Raw genomic sequence first — 19,634 nt, forward strand, 5'->3', positions numbered from 1 at the left:
CAAAAGGTTTAATTGATCTCATTTTATTATATTTCTATCTTCAGAATCCCATATGAATGTTCCCAGTGGTCTGTATGAAGTTTCAGGTTTAGAACATACTCCTTTTCTCACAAACTATATCAAAGAAAAGTAGAAGTAAAATCATTTTTTGTCACAGACTTATTTCTAAAACTCTAGGTCACTGCTGGATTCATATCTTTTCTCCCTTAGCAAAAGAAAACAGTTGGGCCAGAGCTGCTGAAATATCCTCCTCACCTGGAGGCAATGTCTAAGACATCGTTTTTTCCAGAGTACAAGGGAAGGAAAATAAATCAATAAATCCCTTTCCAAAACTCTAACAGAGCTAACATCCCTTCTGGGGGAGAGAAGCTGCCTGAGTGCACAGAAATATCAAAGTGCTGCCTGGAGGCACTGACAGCCTACCATCCCTCCTACCAACAACTCCCAGCAAGATGCTCCCAGCCAGACATGGAGTGTGTCTGAGGAGGGAGAGCTCTGTCATCTCTCCCTGAACGACCAGGAGCTAAGTCAGTAGTAAAGCAGCCACAATTACACATACTGGAAAGCCTATTTAAGGAAAATGAAACAGAATCCTGAAGAGATCCATCTGCAGTGGGATATTTTTGTTAAGCAGGCTGTTTATTCAAGGCAAGCAAGTTGTGCTGAAGTCTAGAAATGTAATTTGAATTGGAAAAACCTGCCTAGCAATCCACTTTATGTGCACTTAAACCAGAGGACAGCAGAGCACAGGCTCACATTTGCAGTGTGAGCTTGTGGAGGATTTTCCTGTTTTCTGAAGTCCTTAGCTAATGTTCATCAAGCTGATATGATCTCCTACTGCACCAAAGGAGAAAATCCAGGTCTTCCACTTCCAGTTAGTTGTTCTCAGCTTGTGCCAGTTCCTCCCCTGGGACAACACATGTCCCTGTGGTTGCATGGTGAACTAAATCTGAGTAAAAACTAATCTGGGAAAGAAAACAAAAGTGTGCATTGGCTCCCTGCTCTGGTTCATGGTGGGGCCACGTAAATGCCTGTGCTGGCAGATGGGAGAAGAAGTTAGGAAGAACAAGACTTTCTTTTTTTAGAAGTAGGACTGGTCATAAAAAAAACACTGTTGCAAATCTCAGAATAAACCTATTCATTTCAGAGTGCCAAGCAAAATAGGAAGTTTTTTAGAATCATGGAATTGCTTAGGATTAAAAAAATTTTTAAGAACATTGAGTCCAACCGTTAACCCAGCACTGCCAGGTCCACTACTAAACCATGCCCCTGAGTGTCACATTTAAACATTTTTTAAATACCTCCAGGGATGGTGACTCCACCACTGCCCTTGGCAGAATGTTCCAGTGTTTAACAGTTCTTTCACTGATGAAATTTTTCTAATATCCAATCTAAACCTTCCCTGGTGCAACTTGAGGCCATTTCCTCTTGTATTATCATTTGTTACCTTGGAGAAGAGAATGACCCCCCATCTGGCTACAGCCTCTTTTTGGGTAGTTGTAGAGAGCAATAAAGTCTCCACTGAGACTCCTTTTTTTCCATACTAAACACTCCCAGCTCCCTCAGCCTCTCCTCAAAAGACTGGTGTTCTAGACCCTTCACCAGTTTTGATGCCCTTCTTTGGACTTGCAAAATTGAAATGATATATGGAGATTACACAGTGACAGAATAGAGCTGTAGTCAAGATCTGGGAAAACAGTCACTTCTACATGACCTGCAGAGGAACTGAGGACCAACCAGCAGTCACTGCTCATTCCCAGAGACCAAAGCTTTCTGCTTGCGAGACACCAGCTCTAGAATAATTTCTCCTCTAAGGTGGTGATGACTGGACCAAGTGGAAAATTAGATCTGAGAGTTTCAGACATTTGATTTGAAAACAAAAAGTTCTGTAAGAGAAAAAATAATATGTGAATATCTCTGCTGTACTTACTGGAGCCAAAATCTGAGATTTATCCTTTAACCTACTCAATGGCAGAAGATCACCACTTAACCCATAAAATATTTTATCTCCTCCCAACCATTAAGAGTGATTTTTTTTCTTTTATTTTCAAGCAAAAGATAAATCAGTTGGAAATTCTATCACAGACCTTTTATGCCTTCACAGGAAACTGTGGTTAGCCAGCAAGTGTGGTGATGAAAGGATGAGCAATCCTGTCATCTGTACCATGAGTGATTGCTAGAAATTGGAGATGTTACAGAGTTTAAGAAAGCCACCACTGCAGCTGTGGAAGAAGAACATCAAGAAGCAGCAGGACATATCAGAGGTGACATCAGCTGGGTCACTGCCCAGCTGCAGCTTTTAAAAAAGCAGGAGTTGTCTGCTGAGCCTTTAACAGACTTCCCAAACCATCTGGAAGTGACTAGATTTTCAAGTGAGAATGAAAATGCTGCACCATAGCCTGGACATATTCTTAAGCAACACAGTGAGGAATATTCCATTGAGAATGCTGCCTGTGGCAGGTGTGATGTAAAATGAGCTAGAAGCACAAGAGTTAGATCATCTTCATGGGACTTATTGTGCTAATCAGAATTTAACCAGTCTGTCAGACATCAGTTATTAGTCCAAGCCACCTCAAGCTTCTCTGTGTTCAACAGGGAGGTGGGTGCCACAGATTTTTTCCAAGTAAATATTTAGGTGCCCTTGTAGCATGTACAAAGTTCTGCCAAATGACAAGAAGCCACGTTCACATAAGCAGGAAGTCCCTTCAAGCCATCACAGGGATGATAAAGGGCTCTTGCAGTAAGACCAAGCAAGGCTTAGAACTACTGCTAAGCTGAACTTTTGAAGAATCCAAATAAAGTCATACTCCAACTATGAAAGTAAAACCTGTTCTACAAATTCCCAAATCCACAAACTCAACAAACTCGAAGAATTAAAACTACTATCACAGGTGAGTCCATGAAAATGCTTTAGTATTCTCACTCCTGGCAGCTTGTTGAGTTCCACCTCCTTTCCCATTCCTTTATGTCTAATGCAAAGCTATATAGGAATGAATGCTTTTACAGTGAAATCCCAAAGCTCATCAGGAAGTACAAAATGGAGGTCAACATTTGGGCAAATACCCTTAGGTGGTGATGTGTTCCAATATTTCAGTATTCATGTGAGATGTGACTATATTGATTAGTCTTTTAGAAGCTGTCAGTCAAGACATGGCAATTCAGATGCCTACCCTGTGTCATGGTCTCTGTGCATGAGACATTTTTAACACTAAAGGCCAAGAAGAAACCACTTGCTGTTCTTCTGTGAATATATCATGAACCTGAGCAAAGCTGACCTTGGAAAAAAGAGACACCTCTGAAGATTTCAGGCTATTCCTTTGAGTGGTGTTCAAGGTCTTGCCTCGAAGGCTGGAAGCACTTTTTCATCAGTAACAGAACAGTGGTAGCATAAGTCTTATATTTTATGCATTTCATTCATAACCCAAAGTCAAAAAAGACATGTATAAATAGAAAAATAAATCTTGTGAATCATCTGGACATGTGACTGCTTTTGATATCTTATAACAGGCCTCACTACATCAACTGAAGTCAATGACAAATCACTGGTACCAACCCACTGTTGAAACAATTCAGCCTCATCTCCTTCTGTTTGCAAAGCATTTGAGATTCATGTGATGACAGTCCTTTGGTCTTCTACACACTTACAGAAAAACTCATCAAGCTCACTGGCAACTAAAAACTGGTTGTAGAGAGTCACTACTGGACATAGACCAATGCTGAGCATAATACTCCTATAGTCCTTCCTTAGAAAACATCTGCTTGTGTTTCTCCTGTTACTAGCTGTAGAAAAAAAACACACAAACCTTAGCCAAGACTGTACCTCTAAAGCCAAATTTGTTTTCAAGTTGTGAAATCTGATTTTTACAGACGAGCAGAGGCTTAGTAATGGCACATACAGGCCGTGTACTCCAGTGGTGCCAAGTCACATGTTTCTGCTTTATGGAGGCAGTAAAGAGTGAGAATATTTCTGGAGAATGTTTTTTCTCAGCTTTGCAACCTATATCTTATCACCTGCCTGGCTTAATTATCACAGAATAAACTCAGGTATTGAATCATTCAAAGCACTGCAATCAGTGTTTTTGAGAAACAATTACCTCTGAGCAGGTAGAGCTGTTTTGGTCACCATTGCAACATCTCCCCTGGTGGGGCTTAAATGGTGATAATGCTAAACACCAGTGCTGCCAGTTTCAACACAGGTTGAAAACTTTGTACATGCATCAACTTATCAAATCCAGCTTTAATTAAATATGAGTTGAAATCAAAGCAATTTGCTCTCTTTGATAAGCATAAACCTAGTATTTACCTACCAGCAGCAGATGCAAGTATATTTTTAAATATTCCATAGCTGCCTGTTGTTATCCCTACAACATATAAGCAGGAACTGTATTTAGGAAGCATGTAGCATCTCTGGAATTTTCAATAGAATGTATCTCTCCTGGTTTCCTGTGAAAGCATCACCCATTTTTGTCTGCCAGATATAGTCCAGAATGTAATGGAGATGTTTGGCAAAAATATCTCCCACTGCCTTAGTGTCCTACTGAGCAGACGTTATTTTTCGATTCTGCTATGCTTACTTCCACAAGATCAAATGAGAGCTAAAATGCTATTAATGCATTTAATGACATGTTCTTAGCAATAAATTCAGTCAAATATAGCAAGATGGAATGACCAAATCTTGGACAGATGTCCAGTGAGACCTGAGATAAGCGATTCTGAACAGCTGCTGGCATGAAATCCAGCATTTGCATCACTTCACAACCCTTCACATTTTGGTAGCACAGCAGTACAAGGACTGGAATAAAAAAATAAAAAACTTCCTGCCATTTCCGCCCTTTGATTCGTGTGTCTCCCTAGAGCTCACAAGGGATTATGTCTATTAAAACCTGAGCTTGTGCATATGAGCTATGGCAATATATGCATTGTTGCATTGTCTCAGAATGTGCACAAACTAAACAGCAGCTTGGTATGTGCCCTTGTAACGTTTTCCACCTACCCAGTGGTTTGTATGCTCCTGTTTTATGCAGTGCTATCATTAAAATCACTGAAAGTTAACTACAACAGCTATTAAAAGTTTTACCTTCTGAATATGTAGAAGGCCCAGCCATTACAGTGAACTTCTTTCCTGTTCCTACTGTGTCAACATGGAATTTAAAAGTGCCACAGGCACGGAGAGTCACTTGGTCCTGTTCTCTATCAGGCCCCTCTCACCCCTCAAAACAATTCCACCTCACACATTCAGATAACAAAAAAATTAACTGATCTCTACATTAATATTTCTGCTGATGGTGGTCTCATTATCTCATCCTCTATTTCAGTGGTTGGCTTCAATGACAGCAAGATTTTCATGTTTGTTCAGACCTGATCTAAACATAATGCCTATTAAAAACATTCTGCATGCAAAAGAGTAAATTAAATAAGTATGATAAAACTGATTCTGCCAAAAAGAAGCTTCCCTGCTTTAAATGCAGGAAGAAGAAAAAGACTTAGGGAAGACTCTGGGATGACGTATTTAAGGGGAAAAAGTTACTGCTCAGGAGCAATCGTAGTCAGAGGCAAGGAGTGAGACCATGTGAGAGAAACAGCCCTGCAGACACCAAGGTCAGTGAAGGAGGGGGAGGAAGTGCTCCAGGCACCGGAGCAGAGATTCCTGTGCAGACCAGGGTGAGGCACCTGTGCCCCTGCAGCCCATGAAAGTCCACAGGGGTACAGAGATTCACCTGCAGCCAATGGAAGACCCAGTGCTGGTGCAGGTGGATGTCTGAAAGAGGACGTGACCCTATGGGAAGCCCCCACTGGGGCAGGATCCTGGTAGGACCTGTGGACATGTGGAGAGAGAAGCCCACACGGAAGCAGAGGAAGAGGGCAAGGAGTCCTTCTCCTGAAGAGGAGGGAGCAACAGAGACATGTGATAAACTCACCACAGCCTCCATTTCTCACTGAATCCCTACTGAAGATAGAAGACCTTGGAGAGTGACTGCCATCGCACTGAGATTGAAGGATGTTTCCAGTGGTCCTCTGCAATCTAATGAGAATGGGTTTGCACGCATGTGTGAATGTAGTATGGGCTCAGAAAGCCACAGACAGGTGGCATTATACTCTGACAGACAGATAAATGATTTTTTGAGAAGGTAACAATGATCCAAACACAAAGTACAGAAAACACTTGCTTTAGAAAAGTAGTAGAATTCCAAAGGAAAATCACATTATGGGAGTTCAGCAGCTGCAGTAGGAAGTTGTTTGAGCTGGCCAAGTGTGCCCACCAGAAGGGCTTACCCTTCTCTATTACAGACCAGTTGTGTCTATGATTACATCAGATTTTCAGGGAAAAAAAGACTGAGCTCAGTCAGTCTGCATAGCTTACAGGCATTATCCACCATGACTTCCATTTGTATTCATTACACTATCCATACCCATTTATATCCAGGCTGAAAAAGCAGACACATCTTGATATTGCTGGGTAATGTCAAATAGTTTATGCCTGCTTGTCCTAGTCACTCTTTAAGGACCCCACACAAGCCCAGAGCATTATGTTAACACTGGGTTTTTTTGCAAAATGGAGGTCACAGAGATCAATGAAAGATCTTTACAACATCAGCTACAAGGTGTGGTTTTTTTGAGGCAACTTGTTGTCAGTAACGAATTGCCAGCTCACAGACCTGTTTATCCTAACACTGCAATGTGTCACAGCATCACAGTCAGCTGTTGTCTTCCAAGTTCAGACCGGGAACCAAGAGTGGGATCTCATGCTGTTGACCAAAAGAACTTACAGTAACCCCAACACACACTGCAAAAAGCAGCAAAACCAGGTAGCTTTCATGGAGTCATTGAGAATGAGAGAGTGATTTGTCAGTGGTGGAAGGACAAAGGGTTGTGTGATTGCTGTTCCCATTAAAGGGCTGGGAAATAGCAGCCACAATGCCATTCCCGTCCTCTTCAGCAAGGAGCTGGAAATTCAGACCCATTTATTCCATGCAAATTTCACAGATTATTCTCCATTAAAAGTCATTCAAAACGTCACCAAGGCTTATGGTGTTGACAGCCAGAGAACTAGTGAACACCAGTTGTCAGTAGAGTTGGGATGCTGAAAGGCAGAAAAGCACAAACATCCCTTTGCTTCCTTAAGGATTATTCCAGAGCATTCTTTTCACAGTAAAATGCCAGTAAGTAAAGGGGAAAAAACAAGTTCCTATACAAAATAAACCAAAATCCGTGTATAAAAAAGACGACACCCTTCATATTCAGTAGTCCAAAATATTATAAATTAGTTGAACTATATCAGAACCAAAAGGAAATTCATGTTTTGCTCTGTGGTTATCCCCTAAAGCTGACCTATGAAATCATAGAATCATGACATTATAGAATGATTTGGGTTGGAAGGGACCTTAAAGATCACCTAGTTCCAAGCCCCTTGCTGTGAGCAGGTACACCTACCACTAGATCAGGTTGCTCAGAGCTCCATCCAACCTGGCCTTGAACAGTGATTTCTCACAGAATCAAACTGAGCGGAAGATACAAAAATAAAGAATTATCAGTGTAGAATTATAGGCATGAAAGAAAAAAATCACAGCTTTTCATACCTACATGCTAACTGAACCTATTCCAGTTGTGCAGAGCTCCACTTACTTTCACAGAGACGTCTTCTCAGCTTCCCCCGAATTTTATCAATGGCATTGTAATCAGAGACATGAAACACATGAGCAGACTTGGGCTCTGAAGCAATCTCATCAAGTTCTTCTTTTAAGGCTTCTCCAACACCCACAGCAAAGATCCTAATCCCAGCCTGATGTGCTGCAGTGGCTGGATCTAAGACAAAATCCTGGCTCCTTCCATCAGTTAAAAGGATGGCCACTTTTTTAACAGTTCGGTCACTAAGTCTCCCACCAGCTTCTCTGGAAAAACTGTAGGTGGTGATGTACCTGAGAGCATCTCCAGTGTTCGTGTTACCCCCATAATACTGAATTTTTCGTGCAGCCTCTTTGATTTCCTCACGGGTTTTGTACTTCCCCAGGTCAAACTCCGTGGTCGGATGATCACTGTATCGCACCACACCCACACGGGTTTTGTCTGGGCCAATCTCAAAAGTTTCCACCAAATTAGACACCCACTGACGAACTTTCTCAAAATCTTCTTTTCCGACGCTGGAGGAGGCATCCAAGAGGAAGACAAGGTCATAGTGAACACTCTTGCAACCTGCAAGAGAGGCAGAAAATATTGTTAAGGGAAGATAAAAGCAGAGTACCAGACATACCAAATATTCCCTATTTGGGGAATGGGAGGCATGGCTCCCTAGTGAGCAAGTTGGAGGAGGTAGCAAACTCTCTCCCTATCCTGCAGAGGAAGTGTAGATTCGCAGCCTTTCTTCCTTGTGATTCACCTCATCTGTTTCAGGACATCTGCAGATCAGCACACACTTTGCTTTGAAATGCAAACCCTTTCTCTTCCCGTGCTGCTAAACTGCCTCTGCTCAATCCTTCACCTACACCATCTGCATGCATATGAAGCCATTTTTCTCTGACTTCATTGTAGTGCCTTTCTCCAGGGCAATGCTTTGAAATGACCTTAGCAGATGAAGAGACCTGCCCTGACCTTGCCTATGCCAATCCTGACCATGAGTAGTGAAGCTTTTATGCTCTCTCTTGCATTAACTTTATGATTTATTTATGCTTAGCTAGAAGCGGTTCTTTTGCTCAGCATTATGTGTTGGTGAAGCAAGTCTATAACAAGATTATTGCAATTTTGAGGCTCTCTGCCATTGACAATTGACTAAAGGATGACTCACTGAATTTTGGGATGTCTTCCTTGATGACCAAGGGCATCTGCCTTGTAAGGGAAAATGTCACTTATTTCCACAACCACCCCTTTGCCTGCGATCGTGATATTTGTAATGCGAGGCTTGTGTAATCCAAAACACAAATGTATTTTAATTGTAGCTTGCTTGCCCTATCAAGCCAGACTGGTCATATATTTGTCAGACACTTGCCAAAAAATTAGATCTCTCAGGAGATGTTTTTAGCTGTTTCTGAATATATGCAAGTCGGAAGGAAGTAGATCCATAAACATCCCACAGATGCCTGAGATTTATCAACATAATGCCCTAACTGGACAAAATGTGTATATATATACACGTATTTCTTTAATTCATTGTTGTAGACCATAATCCCTAATAAATTATGAGTTTTAAGACTGCAAGCTGCTCTACAAAGTCAATTTGGTCACAACCACCAACGATTATTTCTCCAGTAGTTCTTGTCTCACATCATTTCACAAAGTACAACTGCTTGTTTAAACTAATGGTAAAATGCCATATTTTCTTACTGGATTCCAGCATTTGAACCTACAGGAAAGTCAGAAAGTATTCTCCCACACCCAAATTTTGACCAAAATTAGCTCTGGTGCTTTTGCTCATCCTGGGGCTGTGACTCTGCCCTGAATGGAAGAATGCCAGAACTGCCCACTGCACTGGAAAGAAGAGAGTGGAGGCTCAGCCACATGAAGAGGATTTGCCTCCAAAGAGTAAGAGCATCCCAGGTAGGTCAGTGCTCATGGTATTGCATGATGGCTGTGAGAGTGATTGAATTCACACCTGGTGTTTGGTAGGTGTTGATGAAAAATGAGCATCATCTGCTGCTGTGTTGACTTCTGTAGCAGAGTACATCCCAGGTGCTGCAGTGGCTGTGGGAACAACCTAGGCACATGGGATTGAGACCATATTGGAATCAACCCATTCACGTGGGATCATGTGGTTTAATCCCAGCTGGAAACTAAGCACCACACAGCCGCCTGCTCACTCCCCCCCAGCAGGACTGGGGGAAGAGAACTGGAAGGGTAAAGGTGGGAAAACTCAAGCGTCGAGACAATAAAGTTTAATAATTGAAATAGAATGCAATAAAATAAAATAAGAATAGGAAGAAAAAGAAGTTGTAATAAAAATAGCAAAGAGAGAGAAATAAAACCCAAGAAAGACAAACGACACAAAGGAAAACGCTCACCATTGACCAACTGATGCCCAGACAGACCCCGAGCAGCAGCCTCCAGCCAAATGTCCCCCCAGTTTTATTTCTGAGAATGACACCATATGGTCTGGAATATACCTCTGGTCAGTTGGGGGCAGCTTTCCTGACTGTGTCCCCTCCCTATTTCTTTGTGCCTGTCTCCTCACTGGTGCGGTGAGGAGTAGGAAAAGCCTTGATTCTGTGTAAGCCCTGCTCAGCAGTAACAAAAACAGCCCCGTGGTGCCAACACTGTTTCCAGCACAAATCCAAAGCACAGCCCCATACCAGCTGCAGTGAAGAAAATGAACTCTATCCCAGCCCAAACCAGCATTGGGGATCATATTCTGTGATGACATTTTGGGAGTGAGGGAATGCTTGCCTCTAACCACAGAGCAAGAAAAGTCTGTCTTGGAAAACTCTCCAAAGGTAATCTGAGAGTAGAGATGGTATATATCATTTTATAGTATGGGATGTAAGTTACATCATATCTGTGTATAGAAGCTAGAATGTCAAGTGTGGTTCCACTTGATGTTTTGAGAATATAAAGGATAGAATGTATAACAGTAAAAGGTAAGCAAGGAATCTACACTTCTCCACCTCCCCTCTCCAAACTCATTATTATAATTATCTATTATGTCTGAAACAATCTTAATTAAGTGAGACTAAGTAGAGAACAAAACCCACAAGGTACAGATCAGTCCTGTTGCTTATTTTAACGACTCTCAGCAGGTGAGATGACTGCAATTTAAAAACAAACAGAACAGACAGAATGAATCCTGTCTGTGTTCAAGGGCAACAAGCCTTAAAATAAGGGGGAGTTAAGGTTTTAAAAGTGATACGTATTCAAGCCAATATTTCAAGGAAGAAAAATGTGGTCTTTCAGGATCATTTTCTTGGAGTTAGTGATTCTTTGCTTACAGACCTGATGGGAGGGAGATGAAATGCTGCAGAAAAGCTTTTGGTAAATATTAATCTGCATTTTTAGCACTGTAAGGGCCACTGCTGGACAAAATTTATTGTTTTCCAAGAACACTACAACAGTATTTTTTACTGGCAGAAACAAGTTCATGTTAAGGGAATATGGGAGATAATTCATAGCAAAGCAAAATTTCAGTTTTGTAATTGCAGAAATACTCTCTGAAAGCATAATTCAAGGAGTTGTATTGATCCACTCTGACACTGAACCAACTGTTTTGCAATATTCCAATTAAAAATATTTCAAAAACAAGCCATAAGGCCAAAATTATTTAAAGTAAGCATAGAATGAACAAATAAATGGCACCACTATATTCTGCCTATGACTGATCCAGAAGCAGAGAAAAAAGGTGAGATTTCACTTTGTTTGGTTACTAAGTATTTATTTTTGTTAAATTTCATCCAAAAAGCCTTCCACAGATCACATAAGAAGACTGTAAAACAGCTAAACTGTAAAACCGAGAGAAGGTCTAAAAAAGCCTTTTCTTTCTTATAAATCACCCAAGCCTACAGAATAGCAGCTTTCCTAGAAAAAGAGACAGAAAACATCCATCTCAAAATGCCTTTGGGTTTTTATACCAAAAAATTGTGTGGGTCTACAACCATTTTCCATTTCAGGTGTGGCATCATTGGTGCCAGATAACTCTTCTTACTCCTGCACAAAACCCAACGTGTCCTTGTCCTGAGTGCCTGTAGCAGCAGTCCCTCAGCTGCACCATCCTCTAATGCATTCAGTGGCATTTGAGGCAGAGTGTTTATCAGCCCAGATCAAAAGCCATGCCAGGGGGCCACACTGGCAACTAGACAGTATAGAAACCTAGAATCATAGAACCTTTTAGGTTGGAAAAGATCTTTAAGATCACCAAGTCCAACCATTAACCCAGCACTGCTAAGTCCACCACTAAAACACGCTGCTTAAGCACCACAACAACATGTCTTTTAAATACCTTGAACCAAGAAAGGGTATGAACAGTGCCTTGGCCCTATTTAGCTCACAAGGAAAGTCACAGCCAGATAGAAGAGTCACCAGGTCTCCTATGACACTCACAGAAGGTGATGGAAGAAGCAAACACCATGCCAGTGTGGAGTAGATGGAGCATATCCAGAGTAAACTATGGTAAACTGCTCCTCTTGCTGTGAGTAGCTGAGCTAAACTTTCTAAGCCTGCAACAGAACAAGAGACCCCAGCTAAACCACAACCTTGATCCCTGAGCTATCTCCATACCTAAGGTCTTCTTTATGTATTTTCAGCAGTAAACATCTTGGGGTTTTTAGGGTTTTCCTCCTAGCAATGATAACTTCTCAGGCACGGGAAAGCCCCAGCAGCTCCTGAGCATGAAGCAGTAACCCGAATGGTGCATACCTGCTCTTTGTGCCTCGATTCTCTCCTTGCTGAATGTGAACATGAGAAGAACCAAGAGATGGGACACACGGCATCTCCCCGTCATGGACATATCCATATCTCCCTTCTCACATCAGCTTGTCTGTTCTCCGTGGTGGGAAGCTTGCTAGAAATCCAATCCGTAGCCTAGAAAGGAAAATAAAGAGCGTTATCTTGCAGAAACACAAATGACAGTAGTGATGCAAGTCATGGGAGCAACGTTTTGGAGAGTCGTCTCTTCTGCCTGTCATTTTACTTGACTAGACACAAACTGCTCAGACAAAGAAGCAGGAGTTCACCTACTTTTCAAAAGCTATACTTGTTCACTGGCTCTATTCACTGTGAAGCAGCTGAATGGAAACAGGAGAGAGATTACCAGATTATTATACTTTAATTGAGTCCACTGCCAACTACACAATCAGCGCACTGGAGTGGAAACCATTCCTGACCTGGCCCTCCCACGCATTCATCATTAGGAGATACACAACGCAGAGCCCAGATACAAACCACTACAAATCACACACACAACCCACTGCCACTTCACCCAGTGCTGCTTTCGGTTCTGGAGTCTCAGAAATGACGAACGCTAAAAATATGCTGCTGCTTTCATATATCTATTTGTTGCCATCGGTCCTTCTTTCTAGGAGTAAACTCAGCAGCTTCAAAGCATGTCTTTCAACTATTTAACTTCAAGAAGCGCAAAAGCGCAGGTGGGTGATCTTCAACATAAGGTTTAAATAGACTTTGAAGCTACTGAAGTCAGATGGTGTTGTAACAAGCCAGGCAAAGTGGCTGGGCTGTCAAAAGTTTAGCTGTGTTTTATAATAGTAAATCAACTCTTTTCATTAAAAAAAAAATAAATCTATTATTAATTTATTGCTCTTGTTTGTTTGTTTGGGTTTTTTTTTATTATATCATAAAGTCATTGCAGTTCGATCTACTATTTGCACATACAGAGGGGAGAAACCAGCTTCTACTCCTTCTTTTCCTCTTTAATGATTCTATTGATTTCTTTGTCCATTTTCTGGGGGAAATTCTGCCTTCTCTGTCTTTTAACTTGCACATCTGCTTCTCACTGTTGATAGCTGGGAAGAAGTCATGAAGAGGACACTGTGTGATGTAGATCATTGCTGCAGGGCCGATTATGCATTCTAGGATATTTCTTTTCAAAGCCATAGGGAATCATAGACAAAAAGAATGGTGGTGTCAGCATTTGTTCAAAACCAGTCTTGATCAGTCAAATGTTGGGCCTATCTCAACCACATAACTCAGGAATAAAGTGCATGTTGTGCTGGTTTAGGAAATTAAAAAGGGAAAAATATTATGAAGTTGTGGAGATGTAGCTATAAATTCTTATTCCCACAGAAAACTATAGGCTCTTTTGTTTTCAAAAGTTCATATCACATGCAGACAAAGAGAAAAGCAATACATATAATAAACCTTTCACTCTGCAAATAAGACTTGGAAGTATCTGCCAGCAGTGGAACATAAATTCAAGAAAGAATTAAAAAAAACCCTTGTATTTATTCATGTACCAACCCTAAATCCAAAGGACATGAGCAGGTGCTGTAGTTTACACCTCAGCCAGACGATGTCCCTACCAGACAGCAAGGTGCTCAGGTTTGAGCCAGCTGGAAAAAGCTGCAGGGTAAAAAAGGCATGAAAATACCACTGTGCCCTACGGTAGTTAGAATTTCCTTCTAAATAAGTGCATTATTGAAATACCGACCAGGCAGCCGCCTGCAGAGGGATCAGGACAGGCTTATTTTGCTTAAAATATCTATGGAAACCTTCAGCCCAAAGTTTTTGCTTCCCTGGATTTTTTAGGAAGCATTGTTTTTGGGCACTGGTGATGGGACAGCAGGTCAGTGGCAGCAGCAGGAGCTGGGAAACCAGATCTGCCGAGCGACGTCCTGCACTTCCAGCACCAAGAGCTCAAAACGTCCTTTCTCTGTGTCTGGGCTTGCACAGCTCTGAAGTTTTATAAATACATTCTTAAAAACAGTCTTGGCCAGCTGCTAACCCACACGAGGCCAGAGTAAAAGGAGCAGAGCACCAGCTGGTGTCAGTCAGCAGAGCGGCGTTGGGATTGACCAACGCTGGTTCTGGAAGCAACAGATGCAGCTTGGTGAATGTTGCTTGCTTGGTACATGTGTGACTTCTAACCCAGCAGAAGGACTGCCCACATAACCAGGGCTGAGAGCTGTGTCTCTAAGGCGTCAGTCCTCCCCACTCTCTGCCAAAGCACTTCAAGGACTCATTGCTGTGTTATGAATGCTGAAAGGGGTCTCAGAACAGCCATTTATTCTAAAAATAGTGGCAAAAAAAGCGCCACAAATCAAATCATATCATCTGCTTAAAACCTATAATCATAACCTGTGGTGGCTTTAATGTGCATTTGTGGTTCAATATTATTCTTGCATTCAGGCCAAAATACATAATTTTATCCAGTTTTGTAGCACTGAGAATTGAACCTAGTCTCTTAACTTGCAACAACTTTATGTACAGGTGGGTCAGTGAGAGAAAATTGCCCCATTCACATCAACAGGACTCATATCATGGCAAGGAAGCTTTCAGGGGCATTAGAAGAAAGTCTGAAAATAAGATATTTTTGGTGATGGGTTTTCCACACTGGTTTCTTTCCCATCTCAGTCTGTCCCTGAGCCCAGTTTGATATTATAGCAGCTGATCACCATTTATTTCCCTTTCCAGGAAAAATGGTCAAAAAGAAGCCAAAAGTGGGACAATTTAGGCTTCAGAGTGGTCCAAGAATAAGAAATTCTATTTAGTTGACCCTATTACCAAATGGCCAACATGGATTTTTTTTATTACTATTATTTTTAGATCAGCCTATCATGTGGGAATAATTTTCCTAAAAGAAGAATAAGTCAATGTTCATCATTTAAAAATACATCCCATTTTCTTTTTATTTCACAAACATCACTTTGTGATTCCCTTGTGACACATTCGGATGTATTAAGTGACATTGCAAAAAGAACTGACAAATCCCATCATGTCTGAGTTTACCAAACTGTGGACTCTGTGTCTGAGGCTCTGTTTTTAATAGTTTAATGGGAAAAAAAGAGGTGAATAATTCTGGCTACATGCAAACATGATGTGGGAATGGCATCCAGGATGAGAAGCGTGCTGGTAAATGTTAAAGTGAGCTCTCTACACTTAAAATACAAGTGCAGCACTCAGCTATTCATACCATCTCACAGCTGAACAAACAATATGCAGAAGATAGACACAAGCTCTATATAACTTTCATCTTTAGTATGGCTTTTTGGAGGGGTTAGTATAGAGCTTTAGGTCAGTTAGAATGTATGGTAAGGTCTCTAGTTTTGAACAATAAGTAAACAATCTTTGGGGAATGTAGTGAAAAAAGCAGCATAAAAAAAAAGAGCCAAAATACAGCTGGGTCTTCTCATCTCATCATTGCAATTCAGAGAACAAGGAGGAAAAACTTGTGTGGAATGGGAGAAGCAAAACTGTTTGTTTACAAGTGGCATCATGAAAAAATAAAAGGAAAAGAAGAGCAGACACAAAGAATGTGTCAGAGAAGAAAACTCCACAGCACTTCTAGGAGACAAAATTGAAGCACAAACACTAGATATACCCCATCTCAGACTCTCCAGAGACTCTTCTGTCCTGGTTTGAGAGATGCCACCAACAGCAAAATCCACGTGAGTTAAAGATGGTAAAAAACAGAACACTTTGTGTGATCTCTTTCATCCTTCAGAGGAGTGATTCAGCCACAAATATTAATAAAACAAAACAAAATAAAACTGGAGTCATAGTAAGACGAGCATTTCAGGAGCGTGATTTAATAAAACTGTTTCTGCCTTATGCGAGCAAAAGTTCAAAGACCCTACAGTGACAGTACAAAGACCAGTGAATCAAAGTAGAATGTTAAAAGCATGCCCAGTTATGGACTTTAGTTCCCTCATTAAAATATCTGAGCTCTTACTTGCCTTTTACTAAATTATACCACTGAACTGTTCGTCTTACTGTTAAACTCAAGGGGGGCTGATTCTATTATTGTGCTTGATTTCATCCATTCGTCTGCTGCCACTGAACATCACCATATGCGATATAAATGTTGTAACTATGCTGGCATCCATAATGTGATTTTAAATGTCTTTGGTATGCTCCTCTGAAGAAGAGGTTAGCCGGGGGTGAAAAAGACAGTGTCCAATTATACAGCTTTTCACACACACACAAAAAAGAAAAACAAATATAAAACCCAGCACACTAATACATCTGACATCTTAGTAGAGTCAGCTTGTTGATTGTGCCTCTTCCAACTACTGAACTAAGCAATTTAATTATCTAAATTATTGCTGATATGAGCAGGAAGCCAACCGTATAAAATAGAGATGGGACTTTCTTCCCTGCTGATCATCCCATGCGCTCGTATATCTTTGTTCAATGATTTTTAAAGAAATCACCCTATGGCATTTCTGGAAGATGTGCATCTTCCCAGGCCTGATCCAAAGCCAACTGTAGTTAATGAAAAGAGGGACACTGATTTCAGTGGACATTGTTTAAAAATCCATGTGAATAATAGAGCAGAAAATTCTCTGCTAACACCAGAGTTATTCCAGAGGTACTTTGTTCAACTAAAACTGATCCAAATTCTGCTGAAATCAAGGAGGAGACTGTCATCAGTTCCACAGTATGCTGGATAGAGACAACTGCTGGTAAACAACTCTCCAACATCTGCTCTAAGTGTTGGTGCAGAGGATGGAACATTTCTTCTCTTTTGCAAAGATAGAATCTTAGAGTTGTTTGGGTTGGAAGGGACCTTCACAATCATCTTGTTCCAACACCCCTGTCATGGGCAGGGACACCTTCCACTAGACCAGATTGCTCAGAGTCCCATCCAGCCTTGCCTTAAACATTTCCAGGAATGGTGCATCCACAGCTTCTCTGGGCTACATCACGTCTCAAGAGCAATTTCTGTCCCAATCCCTAAAAAACTGATCAGATGCAGTGAGATGGTTGACATGAATGTGAGTCAAAGCAATCTGTCAGCTTTATGAGAGATGAAATAGTGTGGTGGGAAAGATCAGCAGACCATTCAAACCCATCGATTTGTTTCCCTTAGCTGAACTCTATTACTGCCCTGAGGTTCTCAGTGCTAGAACTACCTGGGCCCATGAATGATTAATATTGCTGCAATTGGAAATAAGTTTAATTGTGCAAGAAATAAAGTCCATACTGACAAATTAGGAAGGGAAAAACAATAAATAGCTGTTCCCCAAGTGACAGATGCCTATCCAGGAGATGGAACAAAACATGAATCAAATAGGAAAAAATATCATAAAAAAGAGTATAACTAAGCATCCTAGAGGGCCATAAAACATACTCCAAGGATTAACTCAACACAGGCATTTCCTAATTTGTGTGTGTTCCACTTTGCAGCCAGAGAAATGTTCTTTTAACCTCTGTGGTGCTGCATGTGCATCCACAAGGAATCCTGAGAGAAGGTCAGAATTAGAATTCAGCCACTCTTGACTCCTTAACCTATGCTTGGATCATGCATTCCACAAACTGACCCTCACAGATGCATTTACCACAGACACTTTAAAGCAAGTTCTTACTGGTTGCCTGCGAAATGACAACTCTAAAATGTCCTCACTGCCAGAAGAGGGCTTTGCAATGTATTTTCGCCTGCTGCAGCCACATAGTGTCTGCAGACTAAAACCTTGATGCAATATCCCCAAGTATAACTTTTCAGTGTTTTATCCAGAGGAAGTCACTCCAGATTTAAATTGTACTCTTGCAGCATGTAAAGCTTAGGAATCTTTCTACCGATTAGCTAAGAAACCCCAAAATTAACCTGCAATAAAAATCTGTATGATCTGTACGACAGAATCTCTCTTTGGCTTTGGTATCATTGATTAGTCTGTAAGAACTGCACCATATAAGCACATGTTCATAGACCAGCCAAGTGGTAACCCCTTCTCACTTCAGCTGATAAGGAGTTGGAATTTGAACAGAAGTTCTACATCTCAAACTTTAGTTCTGTAGAAAACACTGTTCCTCAAGCACTTGGTTAACCTGACTGAAATAGTTATCTAAGAAAAGACTCACAGGAAATGTCAGAGCATATGTGAGGTCTAAGGGATTAGGAGAGCTGTTAAGAGGAAGCTTTGCATGTCTGATTTGGAAAAACAATACCTGAAAGTAGGGTTTGTCCAAGAATCAGGCACCAGCACTTGTAGTGCTTGTACTTACAGCTTCTCTCCCCATGTTTATCTACTCACTGGTAACAGTAGGAAGAGTATCTTGAACTTGAAACTGAAGCAGTAGTTCAATACTTTTAGATGCATTTTTTTTATAACAAAGTAGCCTCTCAGTGCTGCATTTTGTTTGAATCAATTTTTTCCCATATTTTTTACTTACTTTCCTTTGCAAAGCACTAGCCCGAATCTGCTTAGCATGGACCAGGGAGTTAGGAATAGAACAGGATACACAGAGGTCAGTTAACTTGTCATAATCTTATTTAGACTATCTTCTTCTACCTCCAAAAACTTCTCAAGTATATAGTTTAAGTCATATACATTGCAATTCTATTACAAAACATGCTAGTACATATTATGCCTGTGCAATAGCTCATTCCTTTGGATGCAAATATATTTGAATCTTGTGGATATTAAAACAATAATATTATTAGATACATAATAATTTTTGAATGCAGTTGGATTTACTAACTCCAAACTACATGACCAAGTAGCAGGTACACAGCTCACCTGTCTAAATAATGACTATTGCACCCTGGCCAAGTTAGAAAATTTCGTGATTTTTTTTCTCTACTTCTTTTACACTTAGCCCAATGCTGAAATGTCTCTCATGTTGCCACTGAAGCAGGGTTTGCAGCATACATGTGTCCTAGAAATGGAAAACCCATCACCTGCTGGTAATACAAGGCACGCTGGCTATTTGAGGTAATAGGCAACACTATTTACAGACCTTCATAGGGAGAGGAGCCCAGTTCATACTTAATTTAAATTAACTGCCACTTCTGGCTGCAGGGTGTCCAGGTTAATGAGGAGTGACTTAGGCAAGACAAAGACCAAAATGACGTCCACAAGGGAAGCCAATAGTTCAAATTATAGAAACAGTTTGCTGTGGAATGGAAAATCCTGAGATTTTTCCTCAGTAATACATGTTTGGAGTGTCCTTAGTGCCATATATGTGAAGCATGTGGATTTATTACATAGTCACAGAACATGTCCTTTGGCCTAAGCCCTATAACCTGTATGGGCAAAGTCCTACAA

The 19,634-nt window shown here is 40.9% G+C and overlaps 1 protein-coding gene across 1 annotated transcript in view; it reads right to left on the reverse strand.

Moving 5' to 3' along the window:
• Positions 1-19,634, reverse strand: part of COL22A1 (collagen type XXII alpha 1 chain) — a 221,114-nt gene that overhangs the window by 182,930 nt on the left and 18,550 nt on the right. The window contains exons 2-3 of the mRNA XM_027684548.1: positions 12,331-12,495; positions 7,624-8,190 (exon numbers count right to left, since the gene is read on the reverse strand). Coding sequence (XP_027540349.1) covers positions 7,624-8,190; positions 12,331-12,427 — 664 coding nt within the window. The 5' untranslated portion in view covers positions 12,428-12,495. The remainder of the gene's footprint in view (positions 1-7,623; positions 8,191-12,330; positions 12,496-19,634) is intronic.

Source organism: Neopelma chrysocephalum, unplaced genomic scaffold (genome assembly GCF_003984885.1).
Source record: "Neopelma chrysocephalum unplaced genomic scaffold, ASM398488v2 Primary Assembly neopelma1_66, whole genome shotgun sequence".
Classification (NCBI taxonomy): domain Eukaryota; kingdom Metazoa; phylum Chordata; class Aves; order Passeriformes; family Pipridae; genus Neopelma; species Neopelma chrysocephalum.